General features: G+C 49.6%; 5 protein-coding genes across 5 annotated transcripts; 2 read left to right on the top strand and 3 right to left on the bottom strand.

Moving 5' to 3' along the window:
• Nucleotides 1–44: 44 nt before the first annotated feature.
• Pdw03_6796 (putative RNA-directed DNA polymerase from transposon X-element) lies at nt 45–4,003 on the bottom strand (the record flags this gene model as incomplete). The annotated part of the gene is made up of 6 exons (XM_066101457.1): nt 45–603; nt 877–1,796; nt 2,532–3,004; nt 3,401–3,620; nt 3,876–3,886; nt 3,937–4,003. 6 exons carry the CDS (start codon nt 4,001–4,003, stop codon nt 45–47), a joined length of 2,250 nt encoding a protein of 749 aa, XP_065956540.1.
• A 5,811-nt stretch (nt 4,004–9,814) lies between these two features.
• Nucleotides 9,815–11,236, top strand: Pdw03_6795 (Alpha/gamma-adaptin-binding protein p34; the record flags this gene model as incomplete). The annotated part of the gene is made up of 3 exons (XM_014681177.1): nt 9,815–10,685; nt 10,767–11,090; nt 11,157–11,236. The coding sequence occupies 3 exons, from the start codon at nt 9,815–9,817 to the stop codon at nt 11,234–11,236; spliced, it is 1,275 nt and encodes a 424-aa protein (XP_014536663.1).
• Nucleotides 11,237–11,959: 723 nt separating this feature from the next.
• Pdw03_6794 (Coiled-coil domain containing protein 109, C-terminal) lies at nt 11,960–13,472 on the top strand (the record flags this gene model as incomplete). The annotated part of the gene is made up of 3 exons (XM_014681179.2): nt 11,960–12,212; nt 12,265–12,345; nt 12,409–13,472. The coding sequence occupies 3 exons, from the start codon at nt 11,960–11,962 to the stop codon at nt 13,470–13,472; spliced, it is 1,398 nt and encodes a 465-aa protein (XP_014536665.2).
• A 183-nt stretch (nt 13,473–13,655) lies between these two features.
• Nucleotides 13,656–14,327, bottom strand: Pdw03_6793 (uncharacterized protein; the record flags this gene model as incomplete). The annotated part of the gene is made up of 3 exons (XM_066101456.1): nt 13,656–13,729; nt 13,796–14,117; nt 14,229–14,327. The coding sequence occupies 3 exons, from the start codon at nt 14,325–14,327 to the stop codon at nt 13,656–13,658; spliced, it is 495 nt and encodes a 164-aa protein (XP_065956539.1).
• A 3,627-nt stretch (nt 14,328–17,954) lies between these two features.
• On the bottom strand, nt 17,955–18,671 carry Pdw03_6792 (Phosphotransmitter protein Ypd1, putative; the record flags this gene model as incomplete). The annotated part of the gene is made up of 3 exons (XM_014681181.1): nt 17,955–18,345; nt 18,411–18,583; nt 18,639–18,671. 3 exons carry the CDS (start codon nt 18,669–18,671, stop codon nt 17,955–17,957), a joined length of 597 nt encoding a protein of 198 aa, XP_014536667.1.
• Between the last annotated feature and the right edge of the window lie 3,880 nt (nt 18,672–22,551).

Here is a 22,551-nt window from a genome sequence, read left to right as displayed (position 1 = left end):
TTGGCGGGTGCCAAAAGACTTTGTTGAGGAAACAAATGAAGGAGTTACCTCGTGCAGACCCGCGAGTAGAAGCTTGTGAGCTCCAGTAGTTCAACAAACTGCTTGGGGTCCAGGCTGCGAAGGTAGGCGACTGCCTCTGTCCTGTCGGTTGGAGGTGTCGGGGGGCGTTTTGGCCAGTGTCGGAAAGACCTCTGGGTTTTGTGGCAGAGAGCGAGGTGCTCTGGTGACTTTCGGCGGCCGCATGAGCAGTCGAGTTTGGCGTCTTCGTGGTTGAACTTGCGGTGGTACCAGTCGAAGTCGCCATGCGACGAGCGGAGGGCAAGCCAGCGGTGGAGCGCTGGTCGTCGGAGTTCGAGTTCCGGCAGTGAATCAATCTCGTAGGTGTCTGACCAGCGTCGGTACCACTGGGAGAGTTTTTGAGAGACCGTGTCCCACCAGCGCAAGCGAGCCTCGTTCCGAAGTTCCCGGAAGATGGATCGGATCCCGCTAATCGTGGGTTCGGCTTCCATCCCTATAGCACTACCGCGTAGCGCGCCTTCACCGGCTAAGGTGTCAGCAGCTTCGTTCCCTTCGATCCCAGTGTGCCCAGGGGCCCATCGGAGACTGATATTGTGCTGTTCCATAGCCCGGTGGCAGGCTAAAAATGCCCATTGCGAGGAGTTCGAGGCATTCCCCCTAATACACCAGATAACGGATGTGCTATCAATACAGAGCCAGATTTTCGACCTAGGCGGAGCTACCGCGATTGCCCGTTCGAGCCCTCGCCAGGCTCCGATTGCTTCGGCGTCGAAAACATGAGAGCGTGAGTTGATAGCGCCAGCGCCAGTGTCGATTTGGGTGCCGTTTGCCATAAGTACGAAGCCATAGCCTACGTACTTGATGCCCTCCTGCCACTGCTCGGAGCCATCTGAGAAGACGCAGATATCTGTGGGTGGGAGTGATTCCTGCCAGACTTGGAAAGCTTTAGACGCGGTCGCCTTATCTATACCCCCTGTAGGATCTATTCTGCAGCCCGGTGAGTAGTGCGGGGGGGAGAGGGTCGGTCTTGGGACTTCCGGGAGGATGCTCCCAAGTCTCTGGATAATTGTCTTTGCCGGTTGGCGGGTGCCGGTGCCGCGGCCTCGGGTGATCATCGGGGGTCGAATGCGACGGACAAGGGTGTGACCTTTGTGGATGGTGTTAAGCCTTAGAGCGAACCGTAGTTTCGCCTCTTCAAGTGTGGCGTATCCAGACGGGATTCCCGCGTCCCTAAAGAGCGAGGGAGTTGGTGTGGTGCGCCATACAGGGAGGACGCCGCGGATGGCGAGTGCCAGGGTCGACTCGATGACATTGATATGCCAGCCAACACGGGCGCTGACGGTGCCCTTGCTAGCCTGTTTTGCGGGCCTATTCCGGCCGCCATACCAGGCCTCAGTTCCGAACGTTAGGGAGGGTATAACACAGGTGATGACTGCTTTGCGAAGTGAGCTCGCGGGCGGGCCGCAGGTCGTGCGGGCCAGATTGCGGATATGTTGTGCGACAGCGCGTGCCTTGCCCGCCCGGGCGAGAATGTGGCTTCTCCATGTGAGCTTTCTATCGAAAAAGACTCCCAGCCAGCGGAGAGTGGGTGTGTATCCTGGTTTCTTGGCCTGAACGGGGTCGATGGTGAGCCGGTCGTTGACTACAATTGAAGTGGACTCATCCCCTCGATGTCTAGTGATATGGATCATCTCTAGTTTCTCGGGGGCGAAGGCCACTTTATTATATTCTCCCCAGGCAAGAATGCTCTGAACGTCCTTAGCGAGGAGTCTGACATTCTGGGTGAGATCGTGGGAGGCTCGGTATAGAGCTAGGTCGTCGGCATACCCGAAACGGAGCGTTTGGTCCATATTGAGGAGTTCGGCTAGGTAGAGCATATATAGTACTGGTGATAATGGGGAGCCTTGGGGGGTTCCGCAGACCACATCGTACTCAGGGGTGGTTGAGCCTTCCAGCCGGACGCGGGCTTTGCGTCCGGTGAGAAAGCTGTCCACAAGAAGTAGCAGTTCTCGTGGCCAGCCCTGCTCGCCCATGCGCTTGAGAAGTCGTCTCCGGAGGAGGGCATCGAATGCACCCTGGACGTCCATCGTGACTAGGGTGACTTGCTTGTTCTGTGAGAGTGCCATTTCGGCATCGTGGGTGAAGGAGGCGACTAGGTCTGTGGCGGAAAGTTTGGGTAGAGCCCCCGCATGCTGGGGGCTGAGGACGCCGTGGGTGAGGGCAGTCCAGGCAATTCTTTTCGCGATGATTCGTTCTAGTCCCTTAGAGAGACAGGATAGGAGGGCGATCGGTCTCCAGGAGCGCACGGAGGACTTATCCTTCTTGCCGACCTTGGGTATCATAGCCACCTCCGCGACCTTCCAGGCCAGGGGGATGTGGCAGAGGGCGAGGCATCGGTTAAACAGAGAGAGGACTATGTCTTTGAGGTGTTCCCAGCAGGCTTTGAGTAGGCGCACAGTTATCCTATCTGAGCCAGGCGACGTGCTGGAGACGCCAATTGTGTTAGCCTCAACTTCTTCCATTGTGACAGATTGTAGCCATGGAAGGCTGGAGGTTGTGGTGATAGGGATAGGGTCCGTTGGTAGGTCGTCGTCTGGGCTAAAACGGCCAAGGACTGCGCGGCGTAGGGCCTCCGCCTTTTCCATGGTGTCCTCCACAGGGAGGCCATCGACGAGAAGGGGAGGGGCCTTAAGGTCGGTGCCCAATTTATGCCAGCTGATGATATTGTATAGGTCAGAGTCCGTTTTGATATTGTCAATGCGGTCCCTCCAGTAGGCCCTTTTCGAGGAGCGTACACAGGAGAGAAAAGCTCTTTTAGCGGTGTCAGCCTTATCTGGATCCGTGTGTCTTACGCCTAGCCACTGTTGGCGCTTGGCTTGGCATTCGGAGGTCCACCACGGGGTGGTGAAGGTATGAGTGCGGTTCAGGGACCCGGCTGTCTTTATAGCGTCCTGGAAAAGTGCTGTGAGAGTCGCCGCGAACTGGTCTAGTTGATCATGGGTCTAGTCTTCCGCACGACCCAGTAAAACCCAGACCCAACCCAGACCCAACCCAGACCCAACCCAGTCTGGGTTGGGTTTTGGGTCGAACCCTTCGACCCAGTAATGGGTCTGGGTCGGAGGGTTCGACCCAGTACTGGGTCTGGGGCCCCAAACTGGGTTACAAACTAAACAAACATGCTAAGGATTCTAAATGTATAACTTATGCATTTATTCGCGGTAATTTTGAGTATTTGCTTTACTTGATTATATCTAATTTTATTTGTAAAAAGGGTAAAAGAGATGCGTATAATTGAGGATTCTTTGTCAAGCAAGCTAATGGTATTCAAATAAATCATCTTCCCTGCTTTTACGTTTTCTCCCTGATGCTCGTGTCTGTGTACAGGTTGGTGGTAATGATGGCGAGCAAGGACGACCATATTCACTTGTAGGTAAGGGCCTCTCCTCCGGTATATCCTCTGGTCTATCCTCAATTACAACCTCAATTGCATCCCCTGGTTTATCTTCCAGTTCATCCTCCTGCTCCTCTGTATCACTAATTGGATCAACCTCAATCTCACTGAGCTTCTCTTCCCTCTCCTCTTTTGCCGCCTCAAGCTCATCCTGGGAGAAAAATTTCTCAAGAAGTGTTGCTTCCTGCTCCTCCATATCAAATTTCGTTGTACAAAGAAACATCATTAATGCCTCGACAGTCTCACTCTTCATTCTACCACGACGATAGTGACAAATATCTCGAGCGGTATTAAAGAGGCGTTCAACTCCTGCGCCAGTTGCTGGAAATGAGAGTGTATCTCGCGCAAGGGCAGCAATGGCCGGAAAGCGAGCCTGGTGCTCTTTCCAGAAAGTAAGCGGCCTAACAGAAACAGTATCTATATATATATTAGTATTATTATCACACATACTCTTTGTATTTACTTACCGCTGTCAAGATATTGACTGATTTCATCAGTAATGGCTCGTGGTTGTATATCCCTTCCATCAAGCATCTCCTCTAGCCTTGAGCTTGGATGGGCTATCGTTAGAGAGCTTTGTAGATCACTGCTTATTCTAACTTGTGCTTGATATGGAACAAGGGCTTGTTCAAAAGCAAGTCGATAGGTATCTCGCCATTTCTGATCCCAATCACTGGAGAGGAAGAATTTGAATTTGTTCACCGGTGCAAGCATTGTACTGATTGCATAGATATTCCCTCGAAGATCATCAGCTTGGGAGTAATACTCATCAAGCTTAGACCGACCAGCTTCAAGGGCCTCTAGCATCTGTTTTTTCCATGGGACACGCTTTCGGCGTAGCTGTGCCTGTGATCGCTCAAGATGATCAAACAGTTTGTTGTAGATCTTAAACACATAGTGGGCAGTGACATCTCGAGTCTTTGATAGCTGTGTTGTATAATCAAAGAAGGGCTCGGTGATACAAAGAAGATAGTCGATCTGACGCCACTCTTGCTCGCTGAGTAGCATCTCCTCACAATCATACTCTGTACAGAATAAAGAGAAGATAGCACGTAGCCTCTTTGCCCGGCGAAGCATGAGGAACGTAGAATTCCATCGTGTCTTTACATCTTGGATTGGAACGATCTTGATATTAGTTGTCTGAAGATTGTAAAAGGTCTCTCTGCGCTGGGGACTTGCATTGACGTAAATCGCAAGATAACGGACTTTGTTCAGTGTGGAGGAGATCTGACTTTGCTTCGCATTTTCTTGGGCTAGCCTTGACTGCTTCTCTGTCCACCTTGTCTCGGCTGATTCATTTAATGGAACTGCCTTGATCCGAGCAAGAAGCTGATTGAGGCTGAGCTGGATAACGTGGGCAAGACATGGTATTCGGGTGATAATAGTACCATCTGACAAAGCCTGTTGGAGAGCAGTAGCTAATGTCTTGTTGTTTGATGCATTATCTGTTGTCAACCCGAATACTTTATCTTCAATGTTGTGCTCCACTAGGGTTTCTATAAGAACACTACTCAGGTAAGAGCCGGTATGTGTACCATGAAGCGGCTTAAACCCAAGTAGTACCTCACGATATACCCAATCACTGTCAATGAAATAGCCAGTAATAGCCATAAATGCCTGCGAGAATGGAGATGTCCAGCAGTCAAGCGCAATGGATATCTTTGAGCCAGAAGGCAGCGTACGAAGGATACGCTGCTGCCGGTCTTTGACTAGACTGCCCAATCGGCGACGGATGGTATCGGCAGATGGGATCACTGGAGGGGATGGGGCGGAACGAGCTTTATTGATGATGCGTTTGAATGATGGATGCTCGATCAGATGGAATGGGAGCCGGTTGAGAGTAAGAAATTGGAGGAGATCCTCCTCCCAATCTTCTTGTAAGAAGGGTATGCTTGCTGAAACTTCTCCCTAGAATAATAATAAATTAGTATAGTTACTTGATTTTATGATAGAAAATATACCTCTCGTTGTAGGAAGTTTGTAATCTCCGCTTTCTTCCCCTTTTCCGACCGTAAACAACCAGCCGTTTTCCGATGTTTCTGGATGGTTGATGTGCCATGATACTGCGCTTTGCCTGTGCTGTTCGGGCTTAGTGTATAAGGATGCTCTAGGATCTTCCCACAGCGCTTGCACATAACCTTTGGTGCGCCATCAATACCCTGAGCTACCTGATGGTAGCTATTCCAGATCTCTGTATGGCGGTTCGAATCCCATTTAAGCTTGCTTTTCCTCCCGTAGTCAGTCTCTAACCACCAGTCCACAAAATCGTTATGTGACATTGTATCGTATAGAATAAACCCTTTCCTACGGTCGGGTCCAACGCGTTTCAATAAAGGGGGGATTGGGAGGGGATCATCTGGTCTTCGGAAGTTTGAGTCGATTGTGTGTTGACTTGCGGATGGTGTGACTTGTCCAGTTGAAATATATGAGAGATCGTCAAGATCACCACCATAGAGCGACGATGCAAAGTCGGAAAGTTGGCTTTGAGACATAACATGAGAATGACATATAATATATACAAATGGATGTAAGGGGAGAAATTCTTTAACGTACAAAGGTAGAAATGCACTAAAGTTGTAGAAGTGTCTAGGAATATTGATATATCAAATATAGTAAATCATCCTACTCTTGTTGATTGGTCTATTATACTAAAATTATATGGGTCTAAAGAAATACCCCTGAGATAACCCAGTCAAGACCCAGTCAAGACCCAGTCATAACCCATTTAACCCAGTAAGAACCCAGTAAGAACCCATTTAACCCAGTAAGAACCCAGTAAACCCAGTAAACCCAGTAAAACCCCAGTCAAACCCCAATTCCCACCCCAGTTCCATTAATCCTTCTCAAAATATTTCTTCCTACCCTCCCTTCAAGTCGCATATACCAAGTAGATTAAGAGGTAGTAAGTAGTTTTGAATATAAAAGTTTACTAGATATCTATCCATAGTTATATAAGCTCTAGAATTAAACAGAAGAAGAGAAATAAATGAATTCAAAAATTATTTTACTCTGTAGATGAAAATATATATTATGTTGATGTGTGTTGAATATACATATCTGCAACTTGGGGTATACTTTGTATTTTAAATGGAATGCAATCCTACGCCTGAGAAAACCAGCAGCCAACACATACCACCTTTCCATATGAAATAAAGCATCTGAAGAAGTAATTAATCTTGAACCAGATATATTACTTTGGAGAACGAGGTTATTTCTTAAAATTTCCTTTGCCTTGTTGGTAGAGAGTGTAGCATTTCGATGTAGAAACCATAACAGGGGAAAATGACAGTATGTTATTTAAATATTTATGCCATAATTTATGCAGAAACTGGGTCGAACTGGGGCTATACTGGGTTTTCTGGGGCCCCAGTCACTGGGTCTGGGTTGGGTCTGGGTTATGAGGTTTCGACCCAGACCCAGACTGGGTTGGGTTCTGGGTCGAGACCTTCGACCCAAACTGGGTCGTGCGGAAGTCTACATGGGTCTCGATGCTGCTTGGGTCCGGTAGGGAGCGGATCCCAGTCCCGATGAGGGAAGACAGTTTTGGTAGCTTAGACTCGGGAACTCTATAGTTGTATTGTTCGAGGGGGACCCTGCCGCGACCCGGGATGCGAGTGACGAGGGACTCATGGTCAGACCCGGTGGCAAGGTCTTCCCTGACGACTGTCGAGGCGTAGGGTATGTTGGAGAAAGTGAGATCGAGGACGTGTCCCGCCTGGTGAGTGGGCACTCCTGGTTCTCCGATGAAATCAAGGCCGCTGTCGCTTGACCACTGTGCAATTTCGCCTCCGCGGTTAGCGTTAGCGACGCCGGGTTCGAAGGCTTCGTTCCTAGCGTTGAAATCCCCTCCGATTAGGGAGTTCTGTGGGGGGGCGAGGTTGGTTACATAGTCAATGACTTTGTCTGTGGTCGGTTGGCGGTAGATATTGAGTATGAGAAAGCCATTGACATTGACCCAGAGGAGGTCTCGGTCTTGGCTAGACCGGTGTTGTTGGGCATTGAGGCCGGAGTTTTTCCTCACGTAGGTAAGAACTCGTGGTCTCTCCGATTCGAAGGAGGTAGGGTCAGAGCTATCCCATTCGTCGGTCGGGGCGTAGCAATCGTATGCCGGGTGTCCCGTTTTCTTTGTTGGAGCAGAGACGTAGGGCTCCTGGATGCAGACCACATCGCATGCGGATTCGTAAGCAAGTTGGAGGGCGGTTGTGTGACACGCCGTCTGTCTTCGGACGTTGGCCCAGAAGACTAGGACCTCCCGTGGGACCGAGGGTCGTACGCGCCGCGCGCGTCTGAGTCTATTAGGGTGTCCTATCATTCAGACGAGGCGGGGCTGCTGTTGTCGACGTCCATCTCTTGTGTCGGGATAGAGACTTGGGAGCTAGGTGGGGACTCGTTGTTTCCCCTAAGCGACGTCCACGCGAAGTTGCCTTTAAAGGCTGCTTTCCTGGACGGCCTAGTGACAGTTTGGAAACCGTCCTCCCCGACCCGGGGGACTTTCCTCTTGCTGGTGTGTGCCGTAGGGGAGGTGTCGTCGTTTTGTGGTGGAGTAGGTGTAGAGTGGGCATCTCTATACCATCTGTCGCCGTATCGTCGGAATTTATCAACCTCAGCTCGGGAGGGGAAGCTAAGTGTTCCCTTCGCAGTGCGAGAAGGGCGGACTGGGCAGTCAGTGTGCCCTGAAGGTCGTGGGCCGTGACAGTTGGCGCATCTAACCGGGTTAGTGCAATTAGCCCCGGAGGGGCCGTTATGCTCGTTCGTTGGGGCTGCGCAGTTCGAGCAGCGGGGGGTACGATTGCACCGGGCTGCGTGACAGTAGCTTTGGCAGCCAGGATTATGGTGTTGGATCTGCGGCTTCTTTAGAATGGCCCTGGCGACGCTGCTGCAGCTGAAGAGCGTGAATGGGGCAACTGGGCTGAGGAAAGAGATCACCCAGGTGATGTTGTGGTTGGTGGGGCTGGCTCCATGCCTCGAGGCACGGCAGCTGACTGGCTTAAGCTTCGTCTGCGCGAAGACCTCATCTTCAATCACAGAGCCGGTCTGGATAAGGGTGCCGTCCCAGGCTTGTATCGAGGGGGGTACTCCGGGGACCGCATAGTTGTACCATTTCTGGGGGACTTTAACGCTGTGGGCGTTTAGTGCGTCCTTGATGGCATTGAGCCCCTGTTCAGTGATGAGGCTAGGGCGGGCTAGGGGGCCGGGCGTGATCGCCCACCCTGTGGCAGTGCGGGTGATCTTAGGAATGTCGGTGTGAGGTGCGACTCCTTTGAGGGCACTCTCGAGTTGTTTTCGTATCGCATATGGTTCCTTGCGAGCAAGGCGGTCTTCCTGCTTTAGGACTACCAGGATGCGAGGGTCGTCTCTTTGTTGGGAGGTGAGGGTTGACCCACTCCGGGCCGACGTCGGGGCGGCCTTACTGGATATGGCTACCCGGTGGGTACCCTTTGCCTGAGATTCGATGTCAGGGTTTTTCGGGGTCTGGGCGATCCCCGCCCAGGTTGTGGGTTTTTTGGAGGTTGTCTCCGGGTCGCTTCGGGCCCTGATCGAGGCGAAGTCGTTGCCATCGGTGCTCGCAAAGTAGGTTGTAGAAATGAAATTCACCACCTGGGAGCTAATCTGGTGTGCGATGGGTCGCTTGTCGTCTTTGCAAGAGGCGACGAAGGTGTCAACCGTCTTGGCGAAGGTCTCAAAGACCTCCCTCAGGAGTTTGGCCTCTCGGGCCTTTGCGTCCAGCCGCTCGGTGATGGCAGCAGAGGCGGACACGGTTGTGGTTATGGCGCTGGCACCTTTTGGGAGAGGACCGGGGGGCAGCTGGCCCTTTGGTGCTTTCATCCGTTTTCCAGCGCGCGTGTTGAGGTTGGTAGGGGAGGGGGGGTCGGGGGGCCGAGTGTATTCGGCATTTCGCGCGTCCATGGGACAGTCGGGGGTGGATGGACCAGCCATGATGGGAGGGTCACCGGAAGGGTTGAGCGATTAGAATAGAGACAGTCTGGAAGTCTGGGAGCCTTTTCTCAAAGGTGCCCCTATTTCGCAGATGGTTGTAAAGGTGGTTGTAGGTGCTGGGTGGGCCGGGGTCATGAATTATGTAATACCCCGTGATCAAGTCAGGCTCAATTTTACTCTGCGATGGAAAAGCGGCGAGAGGGAGCACTAAAATGGAAAAAAGAAAGAATTTAAGCCAAACATTATCTGATCCAGTCCGTTGGCTTTGTCCATGCGGGGGACAGCTAGCCTTCCCAACACACCACATTCTCCCGAACGCTACCATTAGACAGAACCAGACACTATATGACTCAAATGTTCTAAAAGGAAATCCTGAACTCTCAATTGCACCCATAAGAAACCGCCACCATGACTTGTCCAGCGCCCGCATCCAACCCCACAACCTCCACGACGCCCAAGGTGAAGAACATCTTCAACCCGCGCCGCCTCCTTATCCTCACACCAACCTCCCAATCTCTCACAACAATCCCCCCACTCCTTCACTCCTTGACCGGCGTCCCTGTCGTCGACCCGCCACAACAGCCAGTCCCTTCACCACTCGCAACCCCATCACAGCCAGCCTTAAGTTCAACACTCCCGCCACCAACAAGTACCTTTGCCGGCTATACAACCCATAGCCCTCTCCGCCTCAAAACAAAATACTATACAACAGAAGTTCCCGTGTGGGTCGACGAGATCCCACTCGAGATCCACGACCCAGACACACAAAGCACTACCACACCCGCACCAACAGCCGAGCAATGGAAAACGGAGTTCCTAAGCACAGAAGCTGAGATCGTGCGCGAGGCTGTTGGGGCTCTGGTTGTTTGCGCGCATACTCCTAGCGATGTGAGACCTGTACCAGGATCCAATGTAAAAGCAGACCCCGCCGAGCGGCCTGACGTGCGTGCCCTGCGTGACCTGATGCGCGGTATCAGCGCTGTAAAGGATCGCATTGATGAGGAGCGCGGCGAACTGGGTGATGTTCCTGGTGTTTTTGTGTTGATTGGGAGTCGGAAAGGGGCGGCGAGTGTAGGAGTGAGTCAGCAGGGATCCAAGGATCCCGATGCAGACCTGGGGCTCGGTGTTGATGATGAGGATTTAGATGGTGGGGATACAGTGCCATTTTCGGTTAGTTGGTGGGAGGATCAGTTCTATGACATGGGGTTATTGGGGTGGGAGATTGTTGAGTGGGATCCTAAGGAGGTCTTGGAGGCTGAGACAAGGAATCAGTATGGGGGTCAGTTTACTGAAGCAACCTTTTGTTTCTTGGGTTGTGTTGCAATATTTTGGATTTCTGCTGACTTTGTGCTACTACTAGAACGTGAGGGTATGCCTCGTATCAAAGAGGTTCTTGAGAATCACGACTGGTCTATGGTTGGAGTTGACTCTGGCTTTGACCGAGAAAATGATCCTGACATGGATTCCGATGATGATCTTCAAGACCAACTATTGGGTTTAGGTGGCTCTCGTGGGTTTGACGATGAGGTCCATGAATTAGAGCGTGAAATGTTCGGCTTGCGTATGGCAATTGAGCGTGGAGGTGGTGATGGTGATGCCACAGATGATTCTGATCACGATGGCGAGTGTGAGATTGAAGTGGAGAGCATGGAGGCATTGATGATGCGCATGCAGGCAATCAAAGGTATGAATATGTTTCGATTGCTCGGCATGGTTGAAACTACATTGTACTTGCTAACTTGGCTATCAGATATGAGCTCCGAGCTGCCAGAGGGTGAACGGAAACGATTTGCTGCGAAGGCCGTGCAGAAGATTATGCGCGAGCTCTGAGATTAACGGTCATTCTAAGCAGGGTTTAATTAAAACAATAAACAATTCATGTGGACATATCAAATCTATAACCCGTTAGTCATATCCAAAGAGGTCCTCTGTACGACTAGTGTCATTCCAAAAAAACTCCCCAAAAAACAAATTGGATATAGATCCAGCACTGCCACAAACCGAGCCACACCCCAAAGTGTCCATTCGATCCAGTGCGCTTCTATGACGTCAGGATATTCCAAGGCACAACGCCAACTTGACAATGAGCTGTATTTTTGTGCATGGATCAACCTGGTTAGCTTACTGCTTGAAAGACTCTGAGCTTCCTACATAATCTTCCTCATTCTCCACACGTGTACTCGAAACGCCTCTTCGTCATGCCTTGAGTCACTATCCAAACTCAACCTTATACAGTTCCAACGATCTACAACAACTTCTCTCTCACTTTGCATGTGTTTTGAACATACTCAATAACCAATTGAAACGACACTAAACTCTTTCCTTTTCAGGATGCATTTCCCGGCACAGAGTTGCGCCCCTATCGTGTCGGCGGCGACGAGGAGGATATCACAACGCCATACTCCGAATGCTTCGTTGGTGAAGATTGGCTGCGCAGAACTAAATTGCCGGGCTAGTCGCGGCTCTTTTGTTGCTTCTGGATGTGTTCGATTTTTCTAGGAGAGGTGTCTCGACAGGAGTATTGGGCTCAGAGCTTATGGTATATCACCGATAATGAAGCCGGGACGTGCTGGGCTCGCTGCAGTTTCACGAGATCACCTTGCATGGATTCAGACCACGAAATTTAGCAGTGCAGAGTATGTACAAATTACAGGCGAGAATCAAAAGACAGAGGAGCTTTTGGAAAAGTTCGAAGTTCAAGAGTGCAGCCAAGAGGCTCGACCTCAGCGGACGGTTCTTAGTGAGAACGGTGAGAATGGAAATTCTCCAACAGAAGGAGCGAAGTGGCCTGAAAGGATGACAAAAGGCAAGGTGCTGCTATGGTTACCTCAAATTTCAATGCTGACTTTTAGGAGTAGGTAAAATGTTGACGACGCCATCGCGACTTTTCAAATTGATCATCCCTTTAACGACCGTTGGCATTGGGGGCCATGAGAAAGGTATGTTAAATTTCAACATTTTCACCGGGCATCACTGGGCCATCATGCTCACGGCCCTCTTAGAAATTGAGCCCATAGCCATCTTAGTCCATCCCCAGCAACCACTATCATACCTAGAGCGCCTGATCCAGTCAGAGCTACCCCCAATCAAAGGCCATACCGACAAGCTCCGCCCACCAGCCATATCCTTTATCGCCATCCAGCACGATGACAATGCAATCAAGCCAAAAAAGCGAATCGAAGACGAGATAGACCTGGACGCCACCCAAACCAAAGAGAAAGAATTCATCCCCGGCAACGACGGCGTTGGTGGCAGCAAACCGCTCAACGGCCGATCACCCAGCCAGCACCGCCGGTCCCGAGAAGAAGACGTCGAAACCTACAGCTATCCGTGCAACACGAACGGCGCCCCTCCCCGCGACGGTGAACCCGAGCGCTTCGTGCGCTGGTCACAAGCCACAGAGATTGGCGACTTCATCCGCGATGCTGCGCGCGCGGGCGAGTTTATCGTGACAATCGAAGGAGCGCCATCCAGTCTGAGCCAGATCCGCGTCACGGTGCCGTCGTTCAACGAGCGTACTTATTACCTCCGCATGCGGCTGCGCAAGCTCTCGCGACGTATCCAAACCATGGCGGATGTGAAGGAGGAGTGCGATGCGCTAGCACATCGTGGTGCGCAGCGGGTTGCGATTGGCGGGTTTGGAATACTTTCCATCTGGTGGTTTACGGTTTACAGGTTGACGTTCGAGACTGATCTCGGATGGGATACCATGGAGCCTGTGACCTACTTGGTCAGTTTGTCTACGTTGATGGGGGGTTATTTGTGGTTTTTATATCACAATCGGGAAATCTCTTACAAGTCTGCGCTGGATTTTACGATCAGTGCGAGACAGAAGAAGCTTTATCAGTTGCATAGGGTTGATTTACAGCTTTGGGAGTCTTTGATTGATGAGGGGAACTCGCTGCGTGGGGAGATTAAGAATATCGCAGCTGAGTATGATGCTGAGTGGAACGAGCGGGCTGATGAGCAGGATAAGCGTGTGATGGAGGTCTTGAAGTCAGATCGTCGGCAGAAGCATGGGAAGAAGAAGGATTCGGATGACAAGAATGATGAGGATGATAGATGATCGTTTCGATCTGCTTCCATTTTCTTCAAGTACCTGTCCTTTGCATTCCCTTTCATTTCTGGTCGCCCAACGGTCTTGAAATTTGAAATCTAAATCATACAAAATAGACCTTAAACAGCATGGATGCGAAGTGAAAATCAGACAACCAAGATCACTAAGAGAATCCGCTCAACTCCAAACATTTCACAGCGTCCCATTTCGCACAGGATCATAGTACTTCTTCGGCTGTGTCGTTTCGTCCTGTCTCATACGTTTATCTAAAAGCACCCATGAGCACCACGTTCAGCTATCAAGCATCTCAAAAAGAATCACAAAATACATACCAGACTCCAAGCCCGCAGAACCCCCAGCTTCCCCCTTCCTCCGGTTCCGATTGTTCCTCACATCCCGCGACCGGAAAACGCTATACAACAACCAACCAGCAACCCAATTCGGGCCGTACTCGCCATTCGTCGCCCCGCGCTCAAACAGGCCGCGCACGAGCGGCGGGGCATTGTGGCAGATCTCGAGGATTGCCCAGCGCTGGCAGTCCGGGCGGATGTGGTGCCAGAAAAAAGGGGGGCGGGTTGCTGGGTCGGCACGCACGTTGTCGAGGAGGTTAGCGGTGTCTAGGTTCATGCGGTTGTAGACAATGATTGCTTCATCCTGGCAGCGGCTTGTTAGGGGGATTGTCGGGATATAAGATGTGGGTGTGTGCATATGAGTATAGACAGGGAGAGGGAGAGAGTAAGCGTTGAAGATCCGGTTGATACTTACTCGCATAGCGCGGTAGTATTGCTCATGATGCGGGTCGTGTGGGTTTAGACCCAATGCATGCATGAATTCTTCCTTAGAGACTCGAGGTCCGACGGGCATTTTGTTGGATTCCTCGATTAGATCGATGGGATTGAATGGAGATTGTGGTCGAAGAGTAGAACCGAGCGTGTACATCAGCGGTGGAATAAAGATCCAATGAGGGAGACCAAGATTGGTGAATGTGAAGAAGCATACTCACAGCCCGCCTCAAAGCCTGACTTTTATATCCCTCTCCCTTCCCATTCAAACAGATCTCAACGACGCAGAAACTCGTATAACGGCCGTTGGCTGCAAATTGCACTGTGCCGAAGCCGCCGTGCAGATACAATCAGAGACGCCTATGCCGGAATGAAGCAGAGCGAACGGACAGCGCGAGACAAGAAACAGAAACAGACGCAATCAGAACAAGCGGGGAAATGGGGAAATGGAGAAATGGGGCAAAGGGCAAACCCGCAATCAGATCGATATAACAGAAGCACAAAAATTCGGAGCAGAGGACAGGGATCTAAGAAATGTACTTCGAGGCTAAGATAAAAAACCTCTCACCTAAAGATGGAGATTATTTCTTTTGCTCTTGGCATGCGTGTATGACCAATGGCCAGGATAAAGATTGAGGGAACCAGTTTAGCATTGCAGTTGAGGCATTTCTTTGCTATTCTGGATTTCTTTTGACTGCTGTGGCGCCTACAATTGTCTCTCCGGGATAAGATTCTACTGTGCTTGTTGCAGTATGCGTAGAGTCGGGTAGTACATGTACAATGAAGTATAGGGGTGATCACTGCACACCCGTTCATAAACAACCCCGGCCTACATCAAACTGATCCGGTCTAGAGTATGCTCGCTTTTAGCAGTCTAGCGCATGCAGGGTAGATAAACTGTTGGGGGGGCTGGTAGAATCTAGAGAATACTGCTATGGCGCTGAGGTACAGTTTTTCTCGGTGGGAAGTAGATTGCGGGCATGAAGTTCCGATCTGACAAACGAGAGCTTGCACCGGAGGCGAGAAAAAGAAGAAAAGGAAGAAATCAGTAATACAAGGCCTCTTATTTCTGTTCTCTACCTCTTGTTCCCCCCCTCCAAAAGACCCATTGCGGGTCAGTCTGAACAGTGGAATATAGCGAGACATTCGCAAACAGAGTCATCGTGGACCAAGAACTCGGGATCGAGGACTGAGCGCGAAGATGGTAAGCTAAGTGGGCTTTGGTATGTCGAGGGTGACTTGCTGAGCTCAGGTCTGATATCCGAGACAGACGGGTAAGAGATATATGTATGCTTGCATGCATGAGAAAGGGGTTTTATTTTTCGAGTTCAGTTTGCACAGTGCTCGGAGTACAGACTACTAGATCATATCACACGTCGGAACCCTCTCCGCCTGTCAACAGGTAGGGCATTCGGCAGGAATAGCAAGTGTGTCTGGATAATAGTCTCGTTACTATACACCTGTACGTATCCGTAGTGAAGGAGATCGACATAGCTCTAGCTTAACAGAACCAAATTTGGAAAGTCACATTCCCAACCGAGGACATCCACTGTGGAGGGAGCTAGGAGAACCACGTCGTGCATCCCGAACTCGGCGTCGAGGCCCACTGAAACCCAACCCAGCAGCAAGCGAAAGATTCACAGCTACCCTTGCTAGCGGGAAGTAAAGCTAAATAAGGCACCGGTGCCTACCCGTCAGCTTGCGGGCATCCCGCAGAAAACTAACGCTCGTTGGCTTTGTCGTGTGACCTGCCAGGCCGGAGTCCAGACCAGACTTGAATCGAGCATAAATTCGACAGACCGGAACCTGAATCGGTGCTCTTGCTTGTTTCTGAATCGGCTTTTAGATTTTCGATGGTCAGCGCGTACGTGCGTCCCGTTGTGGGGAATGGGATTCCGGTTGGAAGATGGATTTGACTCGATTTCGATTTTCTCGTTTGTGATCGGTGCATCTGCAATGATGGTTGGTTGGATGGGATGAGCAACAAGACAAAAAAAGCACGCCGGCCTGATAATTGGATTTCGATCCATCGTTTTTGGTATAGGCCGAGCGACAGGGTACCTTTCTAACTCGATAGCATTGACAAGAGTATCATTGTGGCAGCTAATACGCATGCCGCAACCTAGTTTGACAACTACCAGATGGCGACCAGAGCAAATAGATATGTCATATTATACGGACGCGACATGTAACATTCGACAGGAGGTCCTGCCGTCCAATCTTCAGCTCGGCGGAGCTTTTCCTCGTTGGCGCTGCGATTAAAGAACGGATATCATATTGTGTGGAAGACGGGGGCCCGGTCAATGTGGATCATCTGCTGCGATTTGAATGAGAATGCATAATCCCGCTGTTGCATCTTATAAAAGCAGCTTTTTTTTTGAGAGAGAGAGATTAAGCTTTGATTGAGACGACTAGGCCAAGGAGATATGAGGAGCACCTGCACCTGCCCTACTAAATCGTGACTTCGAATCCGAACGCTCTCGAGAGGTGCTTTTAAAAAAAAAAAAAATCACAGCTTACTCCGTTGTGAAAGAACTTTAGCTTATCAGCCCAGTCGAAAATCATGAGCTACATGCGAGAGTGCCGTTGAAAATCACCGGTGTTGCACCATCTCCGCACTGCAAGTCGCCGGTATTTGTTTACCACTCGCTATTGACCATGCAAGAGCGGATGCAGACACAGATACGGCAGGGTTTGCTGTCATTTGGAGTAGATGGTGGAGGATGGGATCTGTAATTTTGAGTGCACTACTCTCGCAAAGCCCGGCACTTGGGTCTTGACTGACACTCATATCCATACAGAAATTTCGAACATGTCAAATTCCACCAGTCAATAACTTGCACATTGTTAAACAGATGCTGTCTGAACTGTCGATGACAGATAAACAGCCCATATGAAGAACCCACAGGAGAAAGATTGTTAGAATGAGCAGACGTACCCTCCGTTGATTACAAGAATGCAATGACAGATCTAGCAGAGCGACACAACCAGCCTGTCAAGTAGCGATTGAGCATCCGAGATTATGTCGATCATCCTGGGGCAACGAATAAAGTTCCAGGGTTATCCGGGGTCCCCAGAGGCCCACGCAAGTGGCGGAAGGCTATAAGCTTTTTTTATTAGGGCGCCACTTCTCGGCTTGGGTACTTGGATGTTTCAAGGTGGGCGATTCGACCATCGGAGAAAGTTCTCCCGAATGACCATGCCGGGCAACGTCGGAGTCTGTTTAAACCCTGTGATCGGGTACTTTTGGTTGAATCATTTGGCTAGACTCTTGACGTCCATGTTGTAGGCTATACTCCTTGCGTTGTATGCACCCCAAAACTTACGCAGTGCCTACTATGCGAAGATCCACAAAGCAAAAAGCGCAAATAAAGAGGAAGAAAACAGGGCCAAACAGAGGCACTCTTCCGCATGTCGCCATTGTTCAAAACTCCTCGGAATCGTCCCAACTCTCGCACCTACACTTACGTGACAAACCAAGAATATCCGATTCCACACCAGTGTCCGGACTGGAAGGGGAGATATGGTGATGGAGGTTGTGATGTACGTGTCAAGAAAGCCAGAAGAGCCAGGATTGGAAGAATGGGAGATAAGAGAAAGGGAGTGAAAAAGGGCAAAGGGGGAAAAGTAAAAGAAAAAGCCATTTGCCATGCTCCATCCGTCGCTAAAAAGAAAAAGGGGAGGGACATCTACCAGCCCGCATGACCACTTATTCCGAGGCTTCCTTGGTGGGCTCCTTAGTCTCCTTGATCTCATTGGTCTCCTTCTTGGTCTCTTCCTCGGGCTTTTCTTCCTCGTTTTGCTCCTTAACCTTTTCCTGTTCTGGCTTCTCTTCTTCCTCCTTCACATCCTCGCCGTAGTATCGGCGGAGGAGCTTCTCGACCTTGCGATATTCGACCTCAACTTCATCCAGAGTCTTTTTGATAGCCTTGAGGCAGACCTCCGTGTCTGGTTGATCAATGATGCCTGTCTCATCTTTGTGGGCACCAAAATTTTGGATCTTCTCGCAGCCGTCCTTGACCTTGATAAGGCCCAGTGTGGCCGAGGAACCCTTAAGGAAGTGACCAAGGGAAGACAGTTCATCAAGGTTCTTGGCATCTCTGTTGTGCGAATATTAGCATAGAAAACAACCGGTATTCCAACTGCAAGAAATACCAACACTCACATTTCCTTCTGAATCTTCTTGTAGGTGCTCTCGGCCTGGTCAAAGAAACCGTACACGATGCTCTTGCTAAAGTCACGATCCTCCTCGTCATCGTCCATCTCAAGGATCTGTTCGAATGTGCTTTCGTCGAGGATTTCTTTATAATCAGAGAGTCTGGGCGGACCCTGCTTGGCCTAGAATTGTATGTCAGCATGAGGTACCTATGACCAAAGGGCAAGATGTACTTGCCGTCTCGGCCTTTTTGGTATCGGCTGGTGCCATGATTGTGTGTGAGAGGATGTGTGTGGAGATGTTTAAAGGTGTGGGTGGGAGCAAGCTAGTGCAATACAGTGATCGTCACAATCGTTGGATGGAAATGTGGTTGATCTCTTCGGTCTGATGTTCAACCAGTCCAGATGGAATACGAAGCTCTGCTTTCAAATTTCAGTCAGCGCAGATTCATCTAAAGTATCCAGATCTTGGATGGATAGAACAGTGTGGTAAATCATTGGATGAGAGGTCCCAAATGCAAAGATCAACGATGATACAACAAGGACGTCAGAATCGCAAAATCTGCCCACAACATGTGTGTCGTCTTACAAAGCCAGCAGGTGTTACGGGTCCAGGCACACAAGGTAGCAAGCTGTTAACGGGGACAGTGATGAGTGGCTTCGGGGTCTATGGCCAAAGGGCAGAGGCTGAAAACGATGAAAATACAACCACCAGATTGAGCGATCAAGATAATGACTAGGGCTGAGTAGTGAGAGGTAGGAAAACCAAATCAACGGAAGTCGAGGGGGGTAGAGGGGTAGTGCGATGCACAGCAATCAGGGGCTGGAGGGGAGTGGGGGGGGGGGAGAATTAGTTGAACCAGATGTGGAGGTATAAGTAGAGGGAACAAACAGGGCCATTCAGCGCGTATACTCGAGCGGCGATCCAGTCACAGTCCTGTAAACAAGAACTAGCGCATCGCATGAGCTGCAGCCCCAAAGCCAGGGTCCCCACTTGACAGGGAATTGTGGACAGGTAAAAAATGAAGATATCCCAAGAGAGAGGGGCAAATAGGAAAGTCCATCCCACCTAATTTTTTTTTCCCCTCTTAGTTTCTGAGATGACCAATTTCCGAAAAATGGCGATAAGGAATTTGAATAAAACTCAATGAGAAAACGACAAAGGTCAAAAAGCCAAAAAAAAAAAAAAAGACACGGAATAGGAGAGAGGGAGAAGTCAAAGGGAGAGGAAGAGAGAGGAAATCGGAGGGGCGGAGAAAGGGAAGGGGAGATGTGGGTAGGTCAATTCCAATCCGAAGGAACTAGAGGAAGTTGGGAATTCGGTGATTCGGTGCGCGTTAAGGGGGAAAAGATTTGGCGAAAATTGTGGAAAGTTGCGGGAAAAAAAGTAAAAAAATTAAAAAATAAAAATGAAGAGTTCTTGCTTGTATGGTAGATCTCCATTTTATATAAGAAAAGAAATATTGGTAATATTTTACCTTCCTCTCTCATCGCCTTGGCATCGAACAATTCGGGGAGATCAGCATTGCACTGTGCACTGGATGTAATCTGTATGATATTATACTCTTAGCTCAATCTATGTGATGGTATTTTTATTGGATTCAACATTCTCATAACGTGATTTGATTTCTTTTCCATGATCTCGCCCCAAAAAAAAAGCAATTCTAGACATCCGACACGATTAGTACAATCTTGTACTCCGCAAGGAGTACGGAACAGACTTTCTTGCTTTCGACTCCAATTTTGCTCTCTCTTGGATTAGAGAATACCTAATCATCTATAATCTCAGCTACGATCTTTCCAAAGAATGAACATCACAAGTTCAAATTCCTCCGGGCTTCGTTCATGAACCTGGTGGAGTACAACCATGGCAACAGCTCTTCAATTGATGGATCCATTGGCAAGAAAATGGGCGGAATGAACGGGACTATCCCTCGGCGACCTGCTGTAATTGTACTGGATAGTACATGTTGGTGGAGACTGATAGGGCAAAAAAACAGTCAAAAAAAAAATGACACGTTTTCTGACCACAAAAAAAACCGCCCCCATACATCTGGGAGCAGTACGGAGTAGGGAGACCAGCAGGACGGCATCATCAGACCGCCGATCCCAGCAGGGAACGTCATTTGGATCTTTTCCCAAGCGACGTGTGGACGGTCACACGCGGAAACATTTGTGGAACTGCAAGTAGAGAGGCCTTTTAATGGTCCCTGAGGGCCACTATTTGAGTGCTTAAGGAGCAGGGCAACTTTTCATGGCTACATGCTTCGTACTTAGAATCAGAAAAAAAAAAAGAAACCCACCAAAAAACCAGCTACTGTCCTAGCAGAATTTTAGCCGCATAGGAAAAAAACCGGAGAAGACGCAATATCCCGGCTCGCACAGCAGGGAGGCACGATCGACTTGGGTCAAGTGTGCAGATAGAACCTGATCCTTGTTGGTCTGGACCCTCAAGGACCGTGTCCAGTAACTCGGAACGCGCTCATTCTGATCGTATTCTGCATGAATTTCTTGTTTGACGCACTCGGTGACAACGAGTTGAACGATCAAAATGTGAGGCCATTGCTCCTCGGCTCTTTTTTTTTTCTCTCGGAGGAAGAAAAGGGGGGAGGGGTGAAATTGCTGGGCTAAGACACGAGAGGATTACACTGTCACTGATGACGATGGTGTTTTGATGCTATTATTTCATGCTTATTTTTTTTTCTGCACTAGGCTTCACAGTTCCAGTATCATATGAAAAAAAAGCGGCGTAGAGGTTAGTTAAATGTCAATTGAGGTTGGATATGTTGTATGTCCACATACGCGAATACGCAGCTATCTTTGCATATATAGAGAGGGATGGTATTTGTGCATCTTCTTTCCCCTGGGTTTTGCGTGTGGTTGGCTCTAGGCCATTCTCCACCACTCCTCACCAATTAGAAGATACGTCGGTTGCCATGACATCATAGTATGGGGCCGTAGTTCAGCCCATCCCAGCCGCTGATGTCATTTGAGCGTAGCGACAAATTACAACGATTACGTCAATTACATCAAATTACATCAGATTACGGAGTACATCCGAAGGACATGGTTTGCATTCTTTTCTATGTTGTACTGGAGTACCCTAACAATACCTTAATGTGATTGTCAAGCACGAACTTTAGATTGTGTAGCCTCCTTAAGTGACAGAGGTCAATGCCTATGCAGGGCGACATAATAGCCTCGCCCCAAGATGTCAATTCGTATATGCCCATAAACCAGTGCCGAGTTGTGTATGACAGGAGAAGCGAAGGGTTGTATAGTACGGAGTTTAAATGCAAGATGTGTAAATTCAATCAAGTTCGTCGCCTTCGCTGTTTAATGTGCTTCAGATTCTGGTAATCAACACTCATCCACCGGGGAATGAATTAGATTGTATTTTGAAGTAGTTTTTGTCAACGTGGGGTGAGTTTCACGTTAAGTTGACCGAGGAACCACGACAGAAGTAAATTTCCCGTTGTCATCTTAAAACTGAGAGAGAGCACGAGCACATCAAAATCCCTCCAATGTCTCTCCATCTACTCCCTAGCCTCGGACATGCTATCCTAACCAGTCAAGTCCGAAAATAGGCCAGACCACATATTTTTGCTGCCGGCAATACGAGATGGCAGTTAGCTTCTTGCATTAGTCTGGACTAGATCATGCAGTTTAAGACTGCGGTGCCAGCTAGTTTTTTGTATCACTGACAGCTAAGAGCGCCTGCATAGGAAGCCATCCGCTTGGCTGCCAGCCTGTGCACTCGATTGCCTTCGGCGAATCACATCAAGCCTACTCCTCGGCAAAGAGCTTCTGATTTGCTTTAAAACATTCTAGATAGAGAAGGTGTGTTCGAATCGGAGAACTAAGCTACGGGGTATATTCAGGGCGAGGAGCAAAGACACTACAACATACATGGCTGATTTCTCGAAAAGGTGATTGGCCAAGTAGTGTGTAGCTCCCAACTGCTGGGAATATCAAAGTCATAGTGATGCCCATATGCTCTCAATATAATGATGCGTAAATCGCCCAAGACACCGAGCGGACAACTGAATAAGGATGTGTGCTATACCCCAGACCCCAAACACGTTTTTTCTCCATAGCTTCTTCGCGAGCTCTTCCAGAATGCTTACATAAGGGGCCGGACCTCGGTCCGT

The sequence above is a fragment of the Penicillium digitatum genome, chromosome 2 (genome assembly GCF_016767815.1).
Source record: "Penicillium digitatum chromosome 2, complete sequence".
Classification (NCBI taxonomy): Eukaryota; Fungi; Ascomycota; class Eurotiomycetes; order Eurotiales; family Aspergillaceae; genus Penicillium; species Penicillium digitatum.
This window is presented reverse-complemented; position numbering and strand designations above follow the sequence as displayed.